General features: G+C 41.4%; 1 protein-coding gene across 1 annotated transcript in view; it reads right to left on the minus strand.

Annotated features, from left to right (window-relative positions):
• The window catches only part of ADAMTS19 (ADAM metallopeptidase with thrombospondin type 1 motif 19), a 222,558-nt gene that overhangs the window by 134,991 nt on the left and 63,408 nt on the right, over positions 1-24,159 (minus strand). The window contains exon 7 of the mRNA XM_014577964.3: positions 3,067-3,110. Coding sequence (XP_014433450.3) covers positions 3,067-3,110 — 44 coding nt within the window. The remainder of the gene's footprint in view (positions 1-3,066; positions 3,111-24,159) is intronic.

Raw genomic sequence — 24,159 nt, forward strand, 5'->3', positions numbered from 1 at the left:
CTCAATTTTGTTTTTTGGGTATCATGCTGAAAACCATAATCTGTAAGAACCATGTAGGTTGAATAACATGGATGGTTACATTAATATTTCACAGTGAGCTGCCTTATCTGTCTCATTACCACACAAGATAAAAATATGTATACTGATGTGTCCATATTTTTGTAATCTTTGGAAAACTGGGAATCCTTCAGTTGATATTACATTTGCATTTTTCATTGACTTCCTTTGGTGAATGCTGTAATTTATAGCGTGATAAGCATGCCTGGAATGAACCATCTCTTTCTGTCTATAAACATGTTATGTGAAGATTTATTATAAGACCAAACATCTCTTGCTTACCTTCTATCGAACTTTGGTTCACTGTCTAATCTAAACCTAAAATCAGCTTTGTGGTTTACTGAACCATATAAAAGGAAATAAAAAATGCTAAATTAAGACATTCATGCACTTAAAGAGTTCCCTCTGGCCCCAAGATTTACATCTAGCTCTTTAATCCTCAAAACATTTCTGTAAAGATATTGCTCCTAGCCAGGCAGAGATTTAGTACACTGTAGAGGCAATAGTCCGAACCTCCAAAAGAAGGGCACAACTTTATAATTAGTCTTTGGTGTTGTTACGAAGGCTAATTAATGGTTTATCACTGATTTTAGCAAATAAATCTGTTCTTCTAAATAGACGCTATGTCCCACAGTACTCTCTATTGTGCATGGGGAAAATAATAGGTTTTGTTTTACAGAAAAATAGTATTTCAGATCATAGGGAAACATCATATCCTGAGTCACTTCTTTGGGGTACTAAGAATTCATTTGGCACATGACAACAGTTGGAACTATAGGAGATGGACCACCCTGCCTTCCATACTTTGAGGATAACAACATCCACTTTTTGAAAACTTTCTCCCTTTCCCAACTAGGAGAACAACAGTCTCAGAAATGGCTGAAGATTATATTCAGTAAACTGTGACCTCAACTCCCTATTGATTTTCAAATTCTGAAATTGAGGCTATGATGCTCCATAAAGTCCTAATCCCAGAAGGAAATCAAAGGAGCCACTGCCCATGAGCTAGATCCCCAGAGCAAAATCTCTCCAGAGCTTCTTTCCCTCAGCCTATATCCTCCACAATGGTATTAGTGTCATGTCTGGGCAAAACGCTTGAGCTGCTAAATGTCTCCTTGTTTCCTACCTTCCCTACTGCAAGGAGATTACCAATCTCTCAGGATTCCATGTTAAACTATTCTAAAAACTATGTCACCAATATAACTTCACAATATAACTTAACTCCACCCCCTAGAAAGTTGAGCAGTCTTGCCACTCATGGTATTCAGCATACCACTAGTTCATTAATACTGCCAATCAGGCAGACCACATACCACCCAATATGAATTATAAAAGAAGAAATAACATAAGAAACATCAGAGATGTCAACTGGTCGGTCACCTCCTACAGCACCAATTCAGAGGAATCTTTACACTAATCAACTCTACATCAGTAAACAACAAACTTTTAACCGTTCCTGTATTTATCACCAATGAATTGTCTTGCTTAGTATACATCACAGGTCCTTGCAGGTCCACTAGCTCATCTTGTTTGCTGACCTACTGTGTAGGCCACAAACTCAGGCCCAGAGGCACAAATCTGGAGATAAAACATACATTCTATTCTCTACAGAACTCGAAGGTAAATCTTAATTAGAAAATATGGTTTGAATGCACATGGAATGAAAGCACAAGACTCTTCTAAATATCTTATTAATCTACAAACCTCTAGATACCAAAAGCTTCCCAAATAAGATGACAGAAATGCAGGTAAAATGGTCATTAAATTCAGAACGCTTGTCATCTTGATAGATTTCAATAAGCATGCAAACTATGCCTCAGGAGAAACAGCATTAAGCTTCCCTTCCCATCTGAACCCTCCACCTAAAATTTGTCATGAGTAGTCTCCAGACCCAACTGACTGCTGGTATTCTGGACCCAGATCCCAAGCCTGAATGTAGATAGAAAAAATGTAAGAATTTCTTGATAGGATAACTTTCTCCTCATGTGAAAAATATCTATCCCCCTCACCCCCCAACACACACACACACACACACGCTTCCAAAAAAAAAAACGTAAGAAGGCAAGAAGAAACTGCCACCAAGGCAAGAAGAAACTGCCACCATGAATCAGTTCTTGCAAACTTCCAAAAACATGCCAAAAAATGTCACTGAACTAAGAGGCCAACAAGCGGAAGAAATAGTGAGCCCTATCAGTCTGTGACAACTGAGATAGATACTCCAGCACTGAAGAATGCCCCATCCAATTGAATACCAGCACTGAATGCCCCATCCAATTCTGTCACACACAACACTATAAACAGGCCAGGAATATATTGTCTTCTGAGTCTGACTCAGTCTCCAACCTGGTGATTTCTGAACTGAGGACACTGTATATAGTGGGTGCCATAGAACTGGGTATACGACACCTAAAGTAGTCACATTTTTTAAATGTATGCCTTATTGAAAGTACAGGGACTATGACAAGTACCACATTATGTTACAGGTAGTGCACTAAGTGCCCATTTTTAACTGAACCTTGCAAAAAATATCTTACATGTTATTTGCCATATTTTTGTGTGCTTCTAAAAGCCTACACTATTACAATATGTGGTATCTAAGGTATAATATTTTATAAGAAAAGATATATTCTAAACAAAAAGAAATTAGCTATATTTTAAATAAACTATGAGCATCTCTTTTAGTTTAATATTCTTAATTAAAATGTACTCTAAACATTGTAAAAAAATGTTATAATGCCAAGTACAGTAAAATTGGCTTGAAAAATCTGTTAGAATGAAAAGATTGGAAAGCCAAATATTTTCACTTTCTTACATTGTTTTGTTAATAACAGGCACAAATTCATACCGTTTATTATAGCAATTTTGAACTATTTTTGCATTAACTAGTTTTAAATGTTCAGCCGCTGATGCTGATGCATTCAATCAACATTACATATTTATTTATACAACACTGACTTTATAAAATTCTATATACATATACATACTTTGTTTTTACATTTATTTACTTACCAACAGTATCACATGGTTCATCTTTATGTACGCAGAAATCCTTCCTAGAATTGGGTAAGATGGAGGGAAAAAAGACAATTTTTAAGCAAGCCATGCTGCTGGATCAGTAATGACTATGTGATCCATTTGCACATATTTTGTACAGCTCAGTGACTAACTATAAGGCTTCATTATCTCAACAAGGAGTATAGTGAAGCAAATGCTGGGATTAACAAGAACACTTTAATATTAGTTTATCCACAGAGCAGATTTAAACCTAGTCAGGTGACAAAAAGGTACCTCACATTTAAAGTACATAGGTCTAACTGTTCGTTGTTTCACAATTTTTTGATCTCTTGAAATGCAAATGTCAGTGGAGTCAGCTTTACCAAACTCCAATTATCTTAATTTTCCTTTTATTTTAAGGGGCAAAAATCAGTAATGCTTGATATTACAACTCAAAGAAACATTTGTTGAAAACATAATTTGTACTTGTAAGAGAATAAAATTGCTAGAATGAAGCATAATCTGGACATATGTTAGAAAAGATTCTCCTACCATGTATCTTGTTCTAAAATAATAGAAAGCTTGCAGTTTCAGTCTTGTGTAGCTTCCCTATGATAAGTGGCTACTGTATATCCAGTTAATACTACATGTATCTTATCTAGGATTGCCAGATGGTTTCAACAAAAATACCGGACACACTTGACATTACATCACAATCTACATTACATCTCATTTAGAAAATACCGGACATTTATATTTTCTCATTTATATTTTCACAGTTTATTTCTCTGAACAGAAATCTCAAATACTATACTGTCTGGTTCAAAACCGGACACCTGGCAACCCTATAAATATCTGTGTTTATTTGTGCCAGTCAGACAAGCTTTTTACTCCCATGCTGATAACATCTCCTAGGAACTTGACATTATCACTATTATTTTACTTGTTCTTAAAGGCAATGGCTAGTAAAATGGAAAAATATATTTAATAGCGAGTTTGGCATCTTATTAGTAAGAAAACTGGTTGTTACACGCAGGTTGATGAAATGGGTGTTTTTAAAGCTAACTGATGCCATCCTATTGTTTTTAAAGGGAATTTAGGGAATGGGAAACATTTCAAAATGAAATGCAAGTGCTAAATGAGGTGTGAAATAAAGAGAAATAATATTTTTATACTTGAATGAAATCCTACAGATTTGTACTTACTGTAGACATACATTTCTATATAGACAAACACATGTACATACTCAAAGTTGTGTGTGTTATATCCTGGGTGATACACCACTATACTTTTGAATGGACTGTTTAAACCATAAATGCCTCGTAGTATTTTAATATTCATTATATGTAGGCATATATTGCCAATAGGAATTGAATAACATTTGAACTACTCAATAAACATTTCTGCGTAGTGTATGTGCAACATTTCTGTTTCCAACTGCAATTCAGGCTACTAAATAGTTTCTGTGAATAAGGCCTTTGCGTCTGTACATTTGTAAAATCTATGCATTTATTCATATGAGCTGATTAATCAATAATTGTTATAGTAATCCTTTTGATAATCTATTGATATTCAGAAATCCAGAAAAATGGCAGTCATATGACCCTAACAGCTTAATGCAGATAATCCATTTGGCAAATAGAATTCTTTTCTACTATCACCTCCCATTGAAGCTAAATCTTTTCCTGATGATCTGATGATTGCTAGTGTATGCAAGAGCATTTTTGGTATTTGGGATAGAAGAGGAAGACAGCAGAGGTACATCATGTTTACAAATGCCACTAAAGTAAATGTAACAGTGATTGGGTTAGTAAAAAAAAATTTCAAACAAATGAGCACTCTAAAATAAAATATTTTGTAGCATCTGTGAAGCCCATTCTCACATAGGTTATTTGGATGCAAGAGCAGTTTCAAGAGAGTAACTGCACAAACTGGTGAATTTCAGACATTTGATCAAGGCAACACCCGTAGGGAGAGAGAGAGCAGAAAATGAAGACCAATGCCTTTTAATTATCCATACACTTTCTGCTGGATGATTTAGGAACAGAAAAGCAAGACAACTGAAAAGGAAAACACCAAGGAATACAGGCCCCAGCATAACGTGGTGATAAAACTCAAGGAACCCTCACCCCGTGAGATGAGCATTGGGCTTGTAGCCAAAAATGTTGAAGGGGAAACTAAACAGATGCAAAGGATTCTTTTATTTTGCCTAACCTGCAATAGATCATATTCATGCACTGGGTTGTAACATAATTCTTTGTTTTATGCTATATCACACAAGGGACCTACTGCACTGTTAAGCAACATGGCAAAACCATACAAAATATGGTACCTGTGGTCAAGGTTGTGTGCATATGTATCTCCAGTCTGTGGCCCTAAATGCCTATTCCCCTGCTGCCATTTCCACCCCTCTTCAACTATTATTATTGATTGATGTTGAAAGCAGGAAAAAAAGGGTGATCAGACCCCGAATGTAACAGACAATTACAAAAAATATATTTACCAATGTCTGAGAGCCTTTTGTTTTTTGTATAAATTTGTTTTTCACATATGAACAAGGATTCTTTTCCCTTTATGACTGTGATATGCATCCCCAAATTTCACTATGGGAATTTGGGGAAATAGTTCTGTTGGGACTTGGCAATACAGAAGTGCATTAAATAGCTCTTAGGTATTAACCTTGAAAAACATAATACGTCCTTTAATTTTCAAGAATATGGATGCATTACATTTGAGAATAGACCACTTGGTAAAGTTTCATGCTGCCCTATACCTATAAATGACTCATTCAGCAGTTGTATTCTGATTCCTGTAGGATACTATTACAAAGAATCTATCTGTGTTCTTCAATTATGTGTTGTCATCATTGAAACATGTTTACTTGTACAGAATATGTAAGGGTGTGTTTTTTTCATTTTTTACATGTCAGCATGCTCAAAAAAACCAACCAAACAAGAGGTAACACAGTATCATATGGTACAAAGAAATCATACAAAATGCATTAGGAGGCCCAGAGAAAGTACAATCACTGATATTATTTTCTTGTTTTGCTTTCACTATCCTTCCTTAGATATAATACATCAAAGGGCTAGTGTCTGCATACATGAGATGTGTACACAAGGTTTTTGGGACATACTATAAATAAATGAACAACAAAATGCTCATGTTGTTAAGGGGTATAAGAAAGGCATTAGGTGCAAAAATTACTCTAATAACATTGAGCAAAATGATAATTGATCATATTTATTAAACAGCAAGTCTATTTTTAAAATCCACATAAAAATAAGAGTTGTCACATTAAAAAACACTTGGCGACATTATTGAAATGCTGCTTATTTAATATTAAGCTTTGTTCCACAGTTATCTAAGTAAAGAAGTCACCTCATGTGAAGATGATCTCTAAGACTCTATCCTCGAGCAACATCATGTCCCAAGGAAGGGGAGATGTAACGTGCAAATTTTGTCTTTTAAAAAATCTGTTTTTATAAAATTTAAACATCACCCCTTAATTCTTCAACTCACTCCCACTTGATTTCATGTCTGTTAATGATGATATATTTCTCCCTAATTGAAAAAGAAATCCAACATTTGAAGACTGGAAACTACACTGAAGTCCCACTCAAGTCTCTTCTCCCATCAACACTAAACACGCAACTTCCATTTATGTGAATGATGATTTAACATGTATATTGAGAGAGAAGAATAGACCCTTGTTCAAGCGGGAGTACACTGGAACTAACTTCTCTGAGATGTATGACAGATTTTCAAGTTTAAATAAGGTGGCTAATAGAAGAAAAGAAGTTTAAGCAGGAGCAGACAACTACTAGTCCGTCATTCTAATAAATTATATTTGTAACTTTCAGAGATGGGCAAACTAGCCTAGTGAGTGGGCCGCAGAAGTGGCCCTCTTTCATCTCAGTGGGGCCTAAGATTGTCATAACCAAGATGGTCTCCTGGCATAGGGTAGTTTTGCTAACCACGCTTCATCATATCAACAACCATGGGCTCAGAACCCGTTGGTGTCCGATGCCTCTCTCACTATTTCCTTCAATCTTTCCCTGTCCAGTGCGGAGTGGCTGTCATTTTAAAATGTATTTAACTTTTGTGCTATAAGCAGACTTGTTTACAAATGTTTACATTCAAACTGGCCAACAATTTCCTAGCAAAGTTTACACACACAAAAATCTTAATCCGTCGACTAAATCTTCAGAATAGAATAAAATTTCGAAATCATTTTCAGTTTTACTAATTTGTTACTTTTTAAGCTATGCAAAACTGTGAAAATGTATACTGAGTTGGGCTCTTTATGAAAGGAAACCTAACTGCACAAGTGATTTCTTTTGTGCATGTTAATTCCAGGTATTAGTAACTGTGGGTATGTCTACACTACAAAGTTAATTCGAACTAACAGACGTTAGATCGAATTAACTTTGATAGGCGCTAAACAGGCAAACCGCTAGTTCGAACTTAATTCGAACTAGTGGAGCACTTAATTCAAACTAGGTAAACCTCATTTTATGAGGACTAACGCCTAGTTCAAATTAAGTAGTTCGAATTAAGGGCTGTGTAGCCACTTAATTCGAACTAGTGGGAGGCTAGCCCTCCCCAGCTTGCCCTGGTGGCCACTCTGGGCACCACCAGGGAAACTCGTCTGCCCCCCTCCCGGCCCCGGAGCCCTTAAAGGGGCACAGTCTGGCTACGGTGCCCGTGCCAGGTGCAAGCCTGCCAGCACCCAGCCAGCAGACCCTGCACCTGACACTGCACGAGCCAGCCACCCGCTGCCTCCCAGCCCTCCGCCTCTTCCCAGGACCAGGTTGGTGGCTCCCGGGAGCCTGCCTGGGGCCGCAAGAGGTGGGCGTCCGCCTGGCCTAGTGCAGACATCGTGGACCTCATCGAGGTTTGGGGGGAAGCCTCCAACGTCCACGACCTCTGCACTAGGCACAGGAAAGTGGCCGTCTAGGACAGGATAGCTGCCAGCCTGGCCACCCAGGAGCAGGTTTGCATGAAAATCAAGGTGGTCCAGTGAGACCCCCCCGACCCTGAGTCCTGAGCTTAGAACATAAAAACATAAGAATGGCCGTACTGGGTCAGACCAAAGGTCCATCTAGCCCAGTAGCCTGTCTGCCGATAGCGGCCAACACTAGGTACCCTGGAGGGGATGGACCAAAGACAATGACCAAGCCATTTGTCTCGTGCCATCCATCTCCAGCCTTCCACAAACAGAGGCCAGGGACACCATTTCTACCCCCGGCTAATACCACTCCATGGACCCAACCTCCATGAATTTATCTAACTTCTCTTTAAACTCTGTTCTAGTTCTAGCCTTCACAGCCTCCTGTGGCAAGGAATTCCACAGGTTGACTATTTGCTTTGTAAAGAAGAACTTTCTGTTATTAGTTTGAAGCCTGCTACCCATTCATTTCATTTGGTGTCCTCTAGTCCTTCTATTATGGGAACTCATGAAGAACTTTTCTTTATGCACCCTCTCCACACCACTCATGCTTTTATAGACCTCTATCATATCCCCCCTCAGTCTCCTCTTTTCTAAGCTGAAAAGTCCCATTCTCTTTAGCCTCTCTTCATATGGGACCTGTTCCAAACCCCTGATGATTTTAGTTGCCCTTTTCTGAACCTTTTCCAAGGCCAAAATATCTTTTCTTGGGTGAGGAGATGACATCTGTACACAGTACTGAAGATATGGCGTACCATAGTTTGATACTTCCCCTCCTCCTTCTTCCCCTGGCTTCCCCCTTCCAGCTCCCTCCTCCCAGGTTTCCTCCTACCCTCTCCCACCCTCTCTCTTCCCCTCTCCCACCTCCTTTTCCCAGTCTCCCCAAGTTTTGTTCAATAAAGAGAGTTTCTATTTTTGAACACACGTTTCCTTTATTTTGTACATCAGGAAGGGGGCTAGGGAGGGGTAAGTGGAAGGAGGTGAGGGAGGAATTGGGTACGAGCCCCCGATGGGGAGGACTGGGGTGGCTCTGCAGGCTCCTCAGGGTGGAAGCTCTCCTGCAGCCCCCCCGATTGACACCCCCCCCCCCCCCCGGATGGCAGCCTGCGGCAAGTGCAGCCGGGCTGATGGCCGAGCGCTGTGATGTGCCGAGTGCGGGCATTCAGGGCCCTCCAAGCCAGGACTGCTTTGCTGTCCCTCATCGAGTTAGACAAGCGAACGGGGAACCCTGAGAACTGTCTGTCTGGGGTGGGGGTCAGGTCCCTTTAAGCACAGCCCTCGGCTAGCCTGAGACAGCAGCTCCATGCTCTAAGTCCTAATCTGATGCCCTGCCGGCACTGCTTCTGACCATCCTTAACCTCGGTTCAGGGTCCACTCAATGTGGACATGCTAGTTCGAATTAGCAAAATGCTAATTTGAACTAGATTTTAGGTCTAGATGCACTAGTTCGAATTAGCTTAGTTCAAATTAACTAATTTGAATTAAGTTAGTTCGAATTAGTGCTGTAGTGTAGACTTACCCTCTGAGACAACTGCCCAAGTAACATGTTTTCACAAGTCATGTGAGTCTTATTCGCTACAGCTAAAATTAATAGACCCTCTCATGGCAAATATTTTCATTATATTAACAAATGCCACTATTTTTTATCTTTGTGGATGACTCCTGACAAGGTTTCAAACATTCTTTCCCTCTATATTTAGGCAATGAAACCTTTTGAAAAGCATCCCAAACACAGGCTGTTTGGCCACATGACACTTTCTAAATATACTGTCCACTTCACTTATTTTAATGTGAACTAAAGGTCCATTCTGGAGGATATCAATTGCATTGGGATTAACAAATAGAAATGTCTCATTTACTGTGGGCTGGAAGAATTTAAACAATAGATTTAAGCAACAGAACATTGAATTAATTACATAATTAGCTTTTTTGCCAATTGAGCTCCATTTCAGAAAGTAAGTATTTGGTAATATTCCAAAGTATGCTATTGGGTATAGATGGAAACAGCCTATCTTAATTGATCAGGACATCTCACTGGAGATAAATCTAGCTATTTTAAATGACTAGAATACCCTTGAAGCTAGGGTATTGCTAGCAATTATTACACTTCCATCTTCAAATTAAAGGATGTCTTCTAAATTCCATAAATTATTCTGTTAAAAACAATTATCAATATACAAAATCAAATAGCCTATATTAAAGGGATTAAACTGATTAATTGATACATCTCAAAAAGTAAATATAAACGTGCAATTATCGTCCTAGAGTCAAGAATCTAATTGGGGTCCCATAGTGATCTATTGCTGGCCCGCTGTTATTCAATATCTTTAGCCACCATCTACATTAGGTTGCACCTGAAGTACCCAGGATCAGAGAATTTTTCATAGCAGTGTCTGTTTGGTCCACACATCTGTCCCTCACTCACTCCCTTGTGTTCTGTACTGAGAATACTAAAAAATGTCAGATCACTGCCATTTTAGTTCTTTCTCTACCACTTAAGGGAATTGAAGCAGCACGGAAGGAGGATGAACTACACATAGGAACACCATATCACAAAAATCTGAGGTTACTACAAGGTGGGTAACCTTTCCTCCATCTTGAAATGTTTCTCACAGGTGTAGTACACTTGAGTATTGTCCCTCTGAAAGAAGTAGATAAACAGAATCCTATGCCACAGGTGAATGTAAGACTGCCATTCAGAGAGGAATCTCAAGCAGGTGCTTTCACCAATGAATAACTTCTTATGAAGCTGTGGACATAGTCTCAAATGGCTGTTCTGCAGATGTCTATAATAGATAAGTTTTTGAGAAAAGCCTCCTGTTTGGACCCTTGTTGAATATGCTCCTACACTGTCTTCAGGAGGAACATTGTTCAGGCTGTAGCAGAGCAGCATGCATCCTGAGATCCATTGTGTCAGCCTCTTTGCAGAAATGGCTTCTCCTTTTATCCTTTCCACAAAAGAGACAAAGAGTCTATGAGTCTTCTGAATGATTCCATCTTCCATGATTCAGACTGACATATTTTGAGAGGGGAAGGTGTCCTTAGTCAGATGCTGTCCCTGCACACATGGACTCTCATGGGAACTCCTTTAAAGTCCAAACCCCTTTAACTGCTTTATCCTTCTCAAGAATGACCTGCAGATGGACAGGGTATGGATTTCCTAGGGTTGCCAGATGGTTTCAACAAGAATACTGGACACACTTGACATTACATCACAATCTACACTACATCTTATTTAGAAAATACCAGACATCTATATTTTCTCAATTTGTTTTCCAAACAGAAAGCTCAAATACTGGACTGTCCCGTTCAAAACCGGATACCTGGCAACCCTAAGTACAAACAGGCATGACGGTCTGTTACTAGGAAAGATTTCAGGAAGTTGACCATTCTTCAAGCCAGGGATTCCTGGTATGCTCTCCCTGCCTACCAATAGAAAAACCAGGTTTGTACCAGAATCATTCCCTACTTAAGGGAGGAGATCCCCAAATTTAGGGAACCATGCTCCAACAATTTTCCTGACTAGACTAAAACAACTCAGGATAACTTTTGTAAATAATTATTTACAGGAAAACTGAAGCTCCATCTTAGACCATTATCGGTAAGAAAAAATGGCAGCTGTTCAGCAGCCACATTTATACTGTCAGTGCAGAGCATGAAGAGAACATGGATCATGTGGATCAAGAGAACAGGGACCAAATGGACACCACTAGGAAACAGTTCTCTTGTCCTAGTATTTGGGGCACATGCACCACCTGAAGTGCACTACACAAGGGACAATCACTCAAAGAAGAAATATAAAATCACTGTAGGTAAAAACATGCAGATGACACAAAAGTTGGTGGAATGGTAAATAATAATGAGAACAAATCAAATATATAGACCTATCTAAATCACATTGTAAGATGGATTCTTTTGAACAACAGACAGATAGTAACTGTGGATTCCCTGGGTGTGAGGAAGTGAGGAGTTTTGGGAGTTCAAAGGGGGGGCCGCATGCAGAGGGAGCACTCAGTTCCCAGATGTTACTGGTTTAATGTGACAAGGGGGAAGGAGTTTGTAGTTTCAGAGAACAGCCCAGAACTGGAGTCCCGGCAACTGGTGCCCTGGTGACCCCAGCCCTGTTCAGAGGACACAACCAGTTCCGGACAGATGACAGACAATGGGCTGCAGAGTGGAGACCCCGGCGACTGAGCCATCTGGTCCCAGAGAGGGTGGACATTGGATGGAAAAGAGAAGAGGTGGAAAATAGAGGTTCTCAGGTGACCTGGTTACCTGAAAAGAAGACAATGGGCAGGGGAAAGGCTGTTTCTGGGGATATTGGCAGCCCTACTGGGAGACTGGGGGCTGTTTTTGGGACAGAGAGCAGAGCAGGCAGCACTCAGCTAGCTGCAGGGGAGACTGACGTGCAGGGCTGAGGGCCAAGGCCTACATGCCTGAGAAATCCTTTGCTGTGTTCAAAGCTCAATAAACCCTTCTGTTTTGTGCTGGCTGAAAGTTGCTGTGGTCTGGAGAACAGGGTTGCACTATTCGTGGACCCCCCTGAAGGGGCTCACGGCAGAGGCAGGCATGCTGAAGGCCCTGAGAGGCACCACTGTGAAAAAGCAGACCCCACCCCAGGTGTGAGTAGACACCCCAAGAGCGGGTCGCCGCACTGGAGTGGACTCCCTGAAAAAGGGATGTCTCACTGCCGCTGGAGTAGAGTGGGCTCCCCAAGAAGAGTCTGGCACACTGGAGGGGGAGGTGGCACCCGGGGGTTGAGGGGCCAAGTGTGGGCACGACCTGTGAGCCATGACACTGGGCTTTCCTTTGTCCTGCCTTTAATTCCATCTTCCAGGCCAGTTTATAATGCCCCTTAAAAAGCCACTGTACCTGGAGCTCTTTGAGGGCAGCCCCACTGTGGGACTTAATTAAAATTGTGGACCTTGTTGAACCAATGTGAGTTTTCTTTAATGTGATAAGTGTACATCAGACTGTTTTAACAAGAGGGACCTTAAAGCAATTTCTCTCTTAATTCCTAACCTCTCCTTATAATAAAACCCCACTTTCATCTATTTTTAAATCCTTTTTTCAACAAATTTATTCTCTCTTCTTTCCTTCTATGGCACCTTATATTAAATATGCAATTGTTTCATTGTTGTAAGACTACCGCTAGGACAATAAAACCAGACAAAAATCATGCACTGAAATCGGATTATTCTAAATTAAAAGTAATTAATCCACTTGATAGCATGTCTATAGTAACCATTACTACCTACTTTGCCAATATAGAGTATAAAAGTGTGGTAGAAAAGTCTGGTTTATGGTTTCATAAAAGAACCTTTATTTTGAAGAAAAACTAAATTGATTGATTGTTAAGTCAAAGAATCTAGGAAGCATAAAAAGTGAGGCATACCCATGTCTATGAAATATATAAAACTATTAAAAAACTCTTCCAGGCAATCAGTTGCTCAGTGTTTATTTTTAAGTCCTTTTGTGTCACAGAACACATGGAATTCATTGATGTGGGAAGGGCATTGTGTCCCCATTTCAAAACTGCTCCATTTTAATACTATCGAAAGGGCCAATTTTTAAAAGTCTGCTACAGAAAGGATCAAATTAGCTAAATTACTTGATTTCTACTTAAAGTACATAGAGTAAACAATTGGTATTCATCTGTGTAAACACTTTTTATCTCAGTAAAGCAAGTGTGCTATCCAAGATTGTTTGTAAGTTATAACAAGGGAGCCTGTTCTGTGTTTGTAAACCAGAATGAAACTCTTTGAACTAACAAAACATACAAGTGCAGCCACACATGGGGTTAGCAATGCCATAAACCTTGATGATGTGCAGAGGGAGTCTGGATTAGTAAAACATTCCCACAGTCAGCAAGTCATATTAGTATGTCTATTCACAGTTAACATCACCCTGAAATGGGAAATTAGGGTCATCCCACTAATAATACTAGTAGAATGGAACTCAGAAGATCTAGGGTCTATTTCCTGGCTTGGACACAAACCTGTTTTATCACTCCATGGAAGTTTCTTTGCCACTCTGTGCCTCTATTTCCCCAAAGGTATAATGATATTTACGCATCGACATAAAACACTTTGTAATTCACAGGTAAAAAGTGGTATGAACTAAGCAAACTCTTATTAAAAAGAAACTCAGGACTAAAGCAGGAATATCTGACAGAAGCATTTTACAATTTAGAAATATAACAGAAACCAATTCACCCACCAAAGAAATGCAGTCAGGTCTGGGGTGAACACAGATGCTGTGGACAATAGAACTAGAAGAGCCTGTTTGTCCCTGTCCCTGTCTTCGGCTGAAGCTGCTAGCAGCGATGGCAGCTTTTGCTGCCATCAACATGAATGAGTCCAAGGCCTAGAGATGAGGCTGATATTAAGGGGAAAATTGGGTCCTGTGAAAGTTTTATGTCTCAAAGTAACTTTGATTGTGTGTCTTGGGCAAAGGAGTGGGAACTGAGCACCCATTTCTCCCCTGTTCCTACTGGAGACACTAATACTGTTGATTGCATCCAAGACCATGGAAGGAAGAGAGCCAGTCGGGGCCACTGGGGCTGTCCAACATATTCTTTTGTTAGCTACCACATAGCTGCTCTTTGCTCTTCAGCCCTGCTTTCTAATTTCTAGGCCCTGTGCTTCCCTACATATCTTTTTCTGGCAACTCTCTATGCCCCCCTATTCATTCTGCCCCATTATTTGCACCTTCCCCTCATCACCTAGTCCAGGTACAGGCAAGAAATAGTCCCTGGGCCGGATCCAGCCAGCCAAGCCTTTTGATCCGGTCTGCGTCTGCTTGTGCAGCAGGCAACAGTGCCGATAAAAGCAGCTAGCTGCTCTGTGTTGGTCTCTATGCTGTGGGGAGATGGGAGGGAAGGAGAAGCTTCAGCATGCTGCCCCACCCCACACCCAGCACAATCTCTCAGTTCCTACTGGTCAGAAACCTTCTGGACCCTGCACCCCACGTCCCTGCCCCAGGGAACAACCAAACTCTCTGTACTCTCCTCCCTCCTACCCTAGATCACAACTTCACCCCAGACCTTCCATCCCCACCTACAATCCTCCCCTAGGCCAGAATCCTCTCTTGCAGCCATACCTCCTACCAGACCCTGCACCCCAATCTTCTGCCCCAGATCACGGTTCCTTCTAAGGCACACGCCTGTGCGGTTATGCACCAAGGATTTGCCTCCTGCCCACCTCTCAACAGAACCGCGCAGTGGTCCTGGCCCTAGTTTTAGCCCTTCCCCAGGGCTGGAGCTGGGTGGCAGTGGTGGTGACCCTGGCTGGGGCTAGAACCAAAGCAGCTGCAGGGTGGAAGGTGAAGCCAAAAAACACCGGTCATTCTTGCTGGTTGGTGGAAAGATAATTAGATTGATTACTGCCAAAATTAGTGGAAGGAAGGTAGCTGCATATAAATGGCTGTGTTTTCCACTTTAATGATAAGCGTTTTCTTTCTCCAGATAAGGATTTCCCCTTTTTGTGCATGCTCTCAGAGAAGAGAAGCTAACCATGGAGGCTATGTTTACTCTTCCCAAGTTTCTGGGTGAGCCTCAAGCCAATTTCTTTGTTTGTCAAGAAGGATGCTAGATACATAAAACCTGATCATTTCTGCTAATATTAACCCCTCGGCAGAAGCACAACATATATGTTACTGGATGCAAGAAGAACTTGTTTTGGAACTTCGCTGCAAAAATCAGGTTATGTGTTAGCCCAATAAAAATATTACTTTTAACTGGTTTCAGTAAAATTGAAGTATTTGAAGACTTCATTTTGCAATTGTACTGTCTGGACAATGGCTAGACAATTACTACAAAAAGTTTTATCTGTATTTATCTTCATAATAAAAAATAACCGGGACAAATATAATAATTAAAAAAATTGTGGACCACACCCTCATTTGCTGAAAATCAGCAAAAGTTCATTTAAGTCAATGAATACACATCTATTTATCCCAGATATGTTCAGATCTTAGCTTTTTGTATAGTGCTCAACCAAGTAATTAGAAATTGACTATTATCATCCAGATTTCAAATTACACTGTAACAACAGGAAAAAACTATGATTCTGTAATGAGTTCTAAGACAACAATAAGAACTAGGAGTGTATAGGGTGTAGAAGGTGTTAGACAAATAAAGTACACTGGTATTTAGAGTCAGCCATAATAATAAGGATGCATGGTGAAAGTTCTGATTTAACAGCTCTTTTTATTCTTTGTGACCGGGAAAGGGCTGTTTTAGTACTCTTTCTTCCATAACATTATTTATACATATATGAATATGACATTTGTTAGTAATTGGTGGGTGCAACGGTGGCACACATCTGAACAAGCGCACACAACCTCAATATTGGTGCAAAAGACAAAACTCACTCCGCTCATGGATGGAAAACCTTAGAGGGAACACTGCTCCAGATCAATTGGATTCTGAACTGCTGGGATAATTCTAAAGAGATTTTTTACAAGCCAGCAAATATAACATCACTGATAAGATGCTGACCTATGAACACTGAAAATTATTGATATACAGGCAGTCCTCGGGTTACGCGGATCCGACTTACATTGGATCCGTACTTACAAATGGGGTTTTTCTCGCCCCGGAGGACGTGGGCGGCGGGACCGCCCAGATGCGCCGTGGTCCCGCCGCCCATGTCCTCTGGGGTGAGAAAAGCTGCTCCACATCTCCCTGGTCTGCTGGGGGGAGGGGCCCCAGCAGACCAGGGAGATGCAGAGCAAAGCCGCTGAGGACCCGGGCGGCAGGACCGCGGCACATCTCGGTCCCGCTGCCCGCGTCTCCCTGGTCTGCTGGGTGGGGGGGGGCGCGCAGCTCGTGCACCCTCTCCCCCCCCCCCCCCCAGCAGACCAGGCTTTTCTCGCGGACGCCTGGGGCAGAGCAGCTGGGGTGCTGCCGGTTGGTTCCACAGCGCCGCTCCTCGGTCAGTTTCAGCAGCGCCTGACTTGGGGACGCCTGGGGCAGAGCAGCTGGGGTGCTGCTGGGTTGGTCCAGTAGCGCCGCTCCTCGGCGCTACTGGACCAACCCAGCAGCACCCCAGCTGCTCTGCCCCAGGCATCCTAATTCAGCCGCTGCTGAAACTGACCGAGGAGCGGCGCTGCGGGACCAACCGGCAGCGCCCCAGCTGTACTGTCCCAGGCATCCAGATTCAGCCGCTGTTGAAACTGATCAGCGGCTGAATCCAGGAAGCCCAGGGCAGAGAAACTCTGCCTCGGGCTTCCTGTAGTCAGCCGCTGGTCAGTTTCAGCAGCGGCTGAATCTGGACGCCAGTTCCAACTTACGTACAAATTCAACTTTAGAACAATCCTACAGTCCCTATCTTGTACGTAACCCGGGGACTGTCTGTATATAGGATTCTTTAATGATTCAATAACTTTCTTTTCTGTTATTAATAAATCTTTAGTTACGTTACTAAGGACTGGCAGTGTGATATTTTGGTAAGATCTGAAATCTCTATGACCCATTGATCTTTATGTGACTGATCCTTTGGGATCGGTAGAACTTTATGGTGAACAGAGTTTTCAGTAACACACCACTATATTAGATCATTTTGTCTAGATGGGAACCAAGGGTGGGAACGCCTAAAGGGGTTGTACCAGGCTTCTTGTTAACCAGTTAACCAGTGAAGGCCTTTAGTTACTGGCTCAGTGAATCTAATTATAGAATAAAACACCAGAGTTGGGGATTGTCTCCTGTATTTCTTGCAGTCTGCCCTAATGTGAGCAGAGAAACCTCACACCAATGAGAAATGGGGTTAAAGAGAGCCCATGGTCACTGGTAGTCCTGTTCTACTGTATCTATAGCCACTGCCAGTCCTGGAGGGAAAAGAGAAGGAGAAAACGCACTCCGTTTAGGCCTGGTAGACTGGACTGGAAGATAATCTGACTCAACATGAAGTCATTTTAAAAACTGAAAAAAAATTCTACTAGAGAAGGAAAATGGATACAAAGTAAGGGGAAAAGAGTAAAAATAGAATCAAATGATCATAATAATGACATCGGCAAAAAATGCAAATCTGAGGAAGGAAAAACTAATGTTGTATTGTAAAATCCCTAGCCAAAGAGATAAGATTAGGTGACATTAGCCCTGTAGAAGTAGCTGACTGAATTTAAAAAAATAGCATTAAGGGATATAGTAAGAACCAGAAAGCTGGGAGACAGGAATTTTTTAGTTCAATGTGAGGACAAATACCAAGCTGATCAGCTTCTAAAAGCTAAAAAGTCTCAGAGGGCTGTCCATGTTAGTTTGTAACTTTAAAAACAATAAGTATTCCTGTGGCACTTTAGAAAATAACAAAAATATATAGTATCATAAGCCATCTGATGAAGTGGGTCTTACCCATAAAAGCTTATGATTCTACATATTTTTGTTAGACTGAGGACACGTCTACACAGCAGAGCAAAAGCCAAAAGAAGCTACACAACCTGAGCTACATCAATTGCATAGCTTAAGTCAAAATAGCTTATTTCAGTTTTTGGTGCTGTCTACACAGCAGGAAGTCTGAATTAGAGCACTCTTCCTCCAACTTCCCTCACTACTTCTACAATCAGGGTTACAGGAGGTAGGCAGATCCTTGATGCATGCCCACACAGGCATACACCTTAGAGGGAACCGTGATCTGGAGCAGAGGATTGGGGTGCAAGATCTGGTAGGAGGTATGGGTACAAAGGTATGTCTACACTGCCACCCTAGTTTGAACTAGGGTGGCTAATGTAGGCATTTGAACTTGCAAATGAAGTTGGGATTTAAATATCCTGGACTTCATTTGCATGTTCCCGAGCAGGGGCCATTTTTAAATGCCCGTAGTTCGAACTACCTGCCCGTGGCTACACGTGGCATGGACTAGGTAGTTCAAATTAAAGCTCCTAATTCGAACAACTGTTAAACCTCCTTGCAGGAGGAATAACAGTAGTTCGATTTAGGAGCTTTAATTCGAACTATCATGTCCGTGCCGCATGTAGCTGCGAGCAGGTAGTTCGAACTACGGGCATTTAAAAATGGCGCCCGCCTAGGAACATGCAAATGAAGTCCAGGATATTTAAATCTCGGGCTTCATTTGCAAGTTCGAATGCCTACATTAGCCACCCTAGTTCGAACTAGGGTGGCAGTGTAGACATAACCCAAAAGAGGATTCTGGTCTACGGGAGGAGTGCAGGTTGGGATAGAAGGTCTGGGGGTGAGTTGTGATCTAGTCCTCCAGCTCAACATTATTTCAACGTTATGTAAATAATTGCTTGTACTGTAGATGCGGACATTGTTATTTTAGAAGAACGCCAGTTATTCCAAAATAACACTGCTGTGTAGACATAGCCTAAGGTGCCACAGGACTACTCATTGTTTCCAAAAGCTTAGGAAAGCTAAAATAAGTTGACAGCTAAATATCTGACTGAAATGCACACAGCTTGACAGAGAATTTCAGTGGCAATGTAACAAAGTAGCCAAACATTGGATACTTAACTACCTCAAAACGAGAAACTCATTTCTATGGTGTAATAAGAAGTGAAATGTAACAGTTAAAGAAAGGGAAAAAGCCTATAAATAGCTAAACAGTACAATGAATAGTGAAGATGTAATAAGAGAAGTAAGATTGTAGCCAAAAAAACAAAACAAAACCATAATATAAAGAATTAGAGAATTGGAGGAAGTACTGCAAGTGGATAATTAAATGCACTGTCATCAAAAATATACAGGCAAATTTGAAAAACAAATTTTATTGAAATTTAAGAGCAACTGCATCCAAAGTCTCATTGAGTTTGGCAAATAGTTAACAGTTCTATTAATGAGGAAGCAGAAGTTTTTGACATTCAAGGTGAAATTTTCCATTGGATTAAAAAATAATTCAATGATGAGAAGAGATTTTATGTAGTTAAAGTAACAATGATGGTACTATACTGAATTAATGGTGTAGTATTCAGAAACTTTTAAAAGCTATTGATAGGTGTAAAAAAATCATCCTGAGGTAAAGATAATATATGTAGCATAATATTTAAACATTGGCCTAAAAGAAGTTTGAGAGGCCTCTTGGAATGATATAACGTTATAGAGAGGAGGAGTGATATAATTAGGATGCAAAGATGCAGTAATAACTCTTAACACAAAAGCCAGCCATACTGTTGACAAAATTGGATGCCTGTAAACCAATTGGCCTTATGTCCTGAGTAAAATTACAGAGAAAACATTGAAAAGTGTTAAATATGTATGTCAAATACATTCAGCTGTGCCAAAAACAAAAACAAAAAACAATAACCCAGGAAGAGTAGAGATGACAGATCCACTAATTCTCAGTTTTAGCATACAATATAAAAGCATATCATGACAGTCAAACTAGTAGCAATTATCCTAGAATTAAATTAGATCTGGGTACATCTGGCGCTAGTACAGACATGGAGCATTAGCTTGGATTCTAATGCCTACTGGAATAACAGGAACTGAAACGGAAAACAAACCAACTAAACATTAGTGATGTCAGCAGATAACCAGTTAACTGGCAAGCGGGTGATCCTTACCAGTTACCCAGCAGCGTAGCTGAGCTGAAGTAGGCCTCCCACCCCAAAGTGGTGCAATATACTGGGCCTAGCCCAACTAGAACAGTCCCTGCCCATGGTGGAGGACTGCTCCAGCCCACTCCAGGCCCACTGCACCATGGGCAGAGGGGTACTCCAGGCTGGCCAGAGCCACGCCGTGGACAGGGGGCCACTCCAGCTCAGCTGGGTGGGCGGCATTCCAGCCCATTCATGCCCACTATACCACACAGGGGCAGGGAATCATTCCAACTCAGCCAGGGTATAGCAGTTCCCCACCTGCCCCAATTTCCCTGTGTAAGCGGTTAACCGGTTAAACGTAACGTTTAACCAGTTAACTGATTAAATGGTATTTTACATCTCTGCTAAACATGCTGTAAGAAATGGAAGGCTTGACACAGAAATATCACTGAATAAACAGGAATTCAAAAGCCTACTGCAAAAACATTTAAAAAGAGGAATGACAACAAATTTGGATTAATAAAAGAAGGAGTTTTTTAGATTGTGCCCTACAGTTGAGGATGGAGGCACATAAGAGGGCCAAAATAGGAATAGCAAAATGCATTTGTTTAAAGCACTAACTGGACATCATGTTTTAAACAAAACTCTTTTTTTGAATAAGTAGACACAAGACTATGTGCACTCTGTAAGGTGAAACAAACTGATCACTTTTTATGGGCTTTGAAAAAGAAAAGGAAAAAGCTCTCTGATGAATTCAAAGACTTCTGATAAATTACATTATGTTGTTTAGTAAAAATATCACATGAATAGGGGTACTATTAAAAAGGCATTGTTACATTACCTGAAAGACAAAGGGCAGAGTGAAAAAATATAAACTGCTAAGTACTGAGGAATTTTTGTTGGCGGCAGCTATAGAGCATTCAGTCAAGTCTGCTTCATAAAAATGAGAAAGCAAAGAAAAAGGGAAAAAGTTCAGGGCTGACTGGTGAAGAGGCTGGTGGTCTCTCTACTTGAGGGGAGTTTCACCACAAACCTGACAGCCAGGACAACTGTGGGGGAACAAGTAATGCATCTCTGACTAAGAGAAACTGTTGAGGTAATTGGGAGCACCGAGCAGTGAGTGAACTTCACTATTTGACTTTAAGGACATCACAGGATTGGGCCTGTTCCTGAGCCCCAGACAGACCAGAAATAGTAGCAGAATGTTGCAAAAGGTGGACGAGGGGCACCACAAGATAGTTTGTATTATTGGGGCCATGCCCCAAATTGAAGGGATAAAGATAGGAAGGAGCCCAAGGCAGAATTCTGCTAGTGCTGGTTTCCAAAGAGCCACTGGGACCCAGTGGAAAGGGAGGGCCCTAAGGTTGCCAGGTTTGGTTGGGCATATTCCTGAAGGTTTCATCACATGACAAAATCTTGAATTAAAAATTAACTTCTTAATTCCTGAAGAGAATCCTGGAGGGCCCGTGTCCACCTACCACACCTGTTAAGATCTGAGGCTCAGAAAGATCCCTGGCCTAAGGTTAGGAATAAGGCACCTCTGCCACCCTAGCAAAGAAGCAAGGGGCTGGAAGTCAGGTGCACTAACCACTAGGCTCCCTGGCCATCCAAGCACACTATCATAGGGGAATAGTAGTATGTTTAATGTTTATATTAGACTTCAACCTGACCAACTAGCACATACTAAAATATACCTTGCCTTATCTCCACCGGTTTTAGAAAATATACGCTAGAATGTGCTAGCTAACCCCTTTAAAAACATTTTTCTTATTCTAGCCAAGACAAACCTCAAGTGTTATTCTCCATTTAAGAGGAAATGGAAGTACAGGGGAGTTAAGGTCCATATTTTCAAAGGTATTTCAGTTCTGAGCAATCAAGATAGGTGCCTAGTGAGATTTTCAGAGATGCCCAAGCACTTAAGTCCTACTGAAATCAATTTGCTATCCATAAAAATGTCCAATTCCACTTTGAATCTAGCTAAGTTCTTTGCCTCAGGGACTTCACATGGCAATGAATTCCAGTCTGTCTATATGTGGAGTGGGAAAAAAATCCTTTTATTGGTTTTGCATTTGCCATTTCTTAAATTAATTGTATTATGAAACAGGAAGAACAGAGGCTCCCAACCAATCTGCTATATATTATTCATCATTATATGTACTGTTCTCCCTGGCGTCCAAGGATAGGACAAGAAGCAATGAGCTTAAACTGCAGCAAGGGAGGTTTAGGCTGGACATTAGGAAAAAATTCGTAACTGTCAGGGTGGTTAAACACTGGCATAAGTTGCCAAGGCAGGTTGTGGAATCTCCATCTCTGGAGATATTTAAGAGCAGGTTAGACAGACATCTATCAGGGATGGTCTAGACAGTACTGGGTCCTGCCGTGAGGGTGCGGGACTGGACTCAATGACCTCTCCAGATCCCTTACAGTTCTAGTGTTCTATGATTCTATGATTGTGTCTCCACACCTTTCTAAGATAAACAATTATAAACTTTTCCGTGTCTCGTAATGAGAGTTTTTCCAACTCCCCCCCATTATCTGTCACCATTCACTGAACCCCTGTTATTCTGCAATATTTCTCTTCAAATGAGGCAGCACCATTGATTTATATCATGGCATTATGACATTTTCTGCTTTATTTTCTATCCTATTCCTAATATAATGTAACACTTTGTTTGCTTTTTGCTGTTTTTTTTTGGCTGCAAATGCACATTGCGCAAGTCTTTATTGAGCAGTTCACAATGATACCCAGTTCCCTTGTCACACCCCAATGGCCCCCTCCCTCAAGGGGTCCCCCTGGGGAGGCAGGTCAGCATTGTATATTGCTAACGCTGTTGCAAGCATCGCAGGACATTTTGGGAAGGGTCAAAGGTGTGAGTGTGGAATTAATGAAGGATTCCTTTGCAGGTCACAAGAGGCCGGGGGGGAGGGGAAAGATGAAGAGAGCAGAAAATGGGTAAACTCCACTCCTGCTATGCCCGAAGATAAGACGCTGGCTCTAGCCAGCTCAAGGCCACAGCACACATCTGACTCTCGGCTGCCGGCCAAGAAAGAGGGGGGCCTGGAATCCACCAACCAGCCATGAAAAAGACAAATTCAACTGAACAGACCTGCAGAGCCAGCCCATAACACACAAGGCAGGTGAAGGCCAGCACGGAGAAAAATAAAGAGAACAATAGAGTCTAGCTGGTGTGTTTTGGGAAAGTCAAGGAAACCACAGAAAGCTGGTTTGGACTGGCACAAAGCGCACCAGGAACAGAGGTCGCAGAATGGAACACCTCCAAAGGAGCCCAGGACTTAAAACCCTCCTGAGAGCTGGAGCAATTCAGAGAGATCACAGTGGACTCTGGACGACCTGTGTGCACAGGACCAAACTCCCATCCACCCTTCCCCTCCTCTTCTTACTGTCACACCCAGGTCTGGCCAGCCTTGGGTAGTGTGTGTGTGAGTATGAAAGTGGGTTAGGGCTCAGGGCACTAACGCTTTCTTCCTTCCTCTGAGTGACTTGGGAAGCACCCATCACTCTCCGCTGTTATTTTATTATTTTATCAACAAATCTTTAAAATTTAGGCACTTGGTGTATTCCGTCATCTCCTCCCTTAACAATCCTGTGGCTTCAGCCTGATCACCTGATGCCTCAGGGTATGTCTACACTTGCCCCCTAG

Source organism: Pelodiscus sinensis, chromosome 6, assembly GCF_052426305.1.
Source record: "Pelodiscus sinensis isolate ZL-2025 chromosome 6, ASM5242630v1, whole genome shotgun sequence".
NCBI classification, from domain to species: Eukaryota; Metazoa; Chordata; order Testudines; family Trionychidae; genus Pelodiscus; species Pelodiscus sinensis.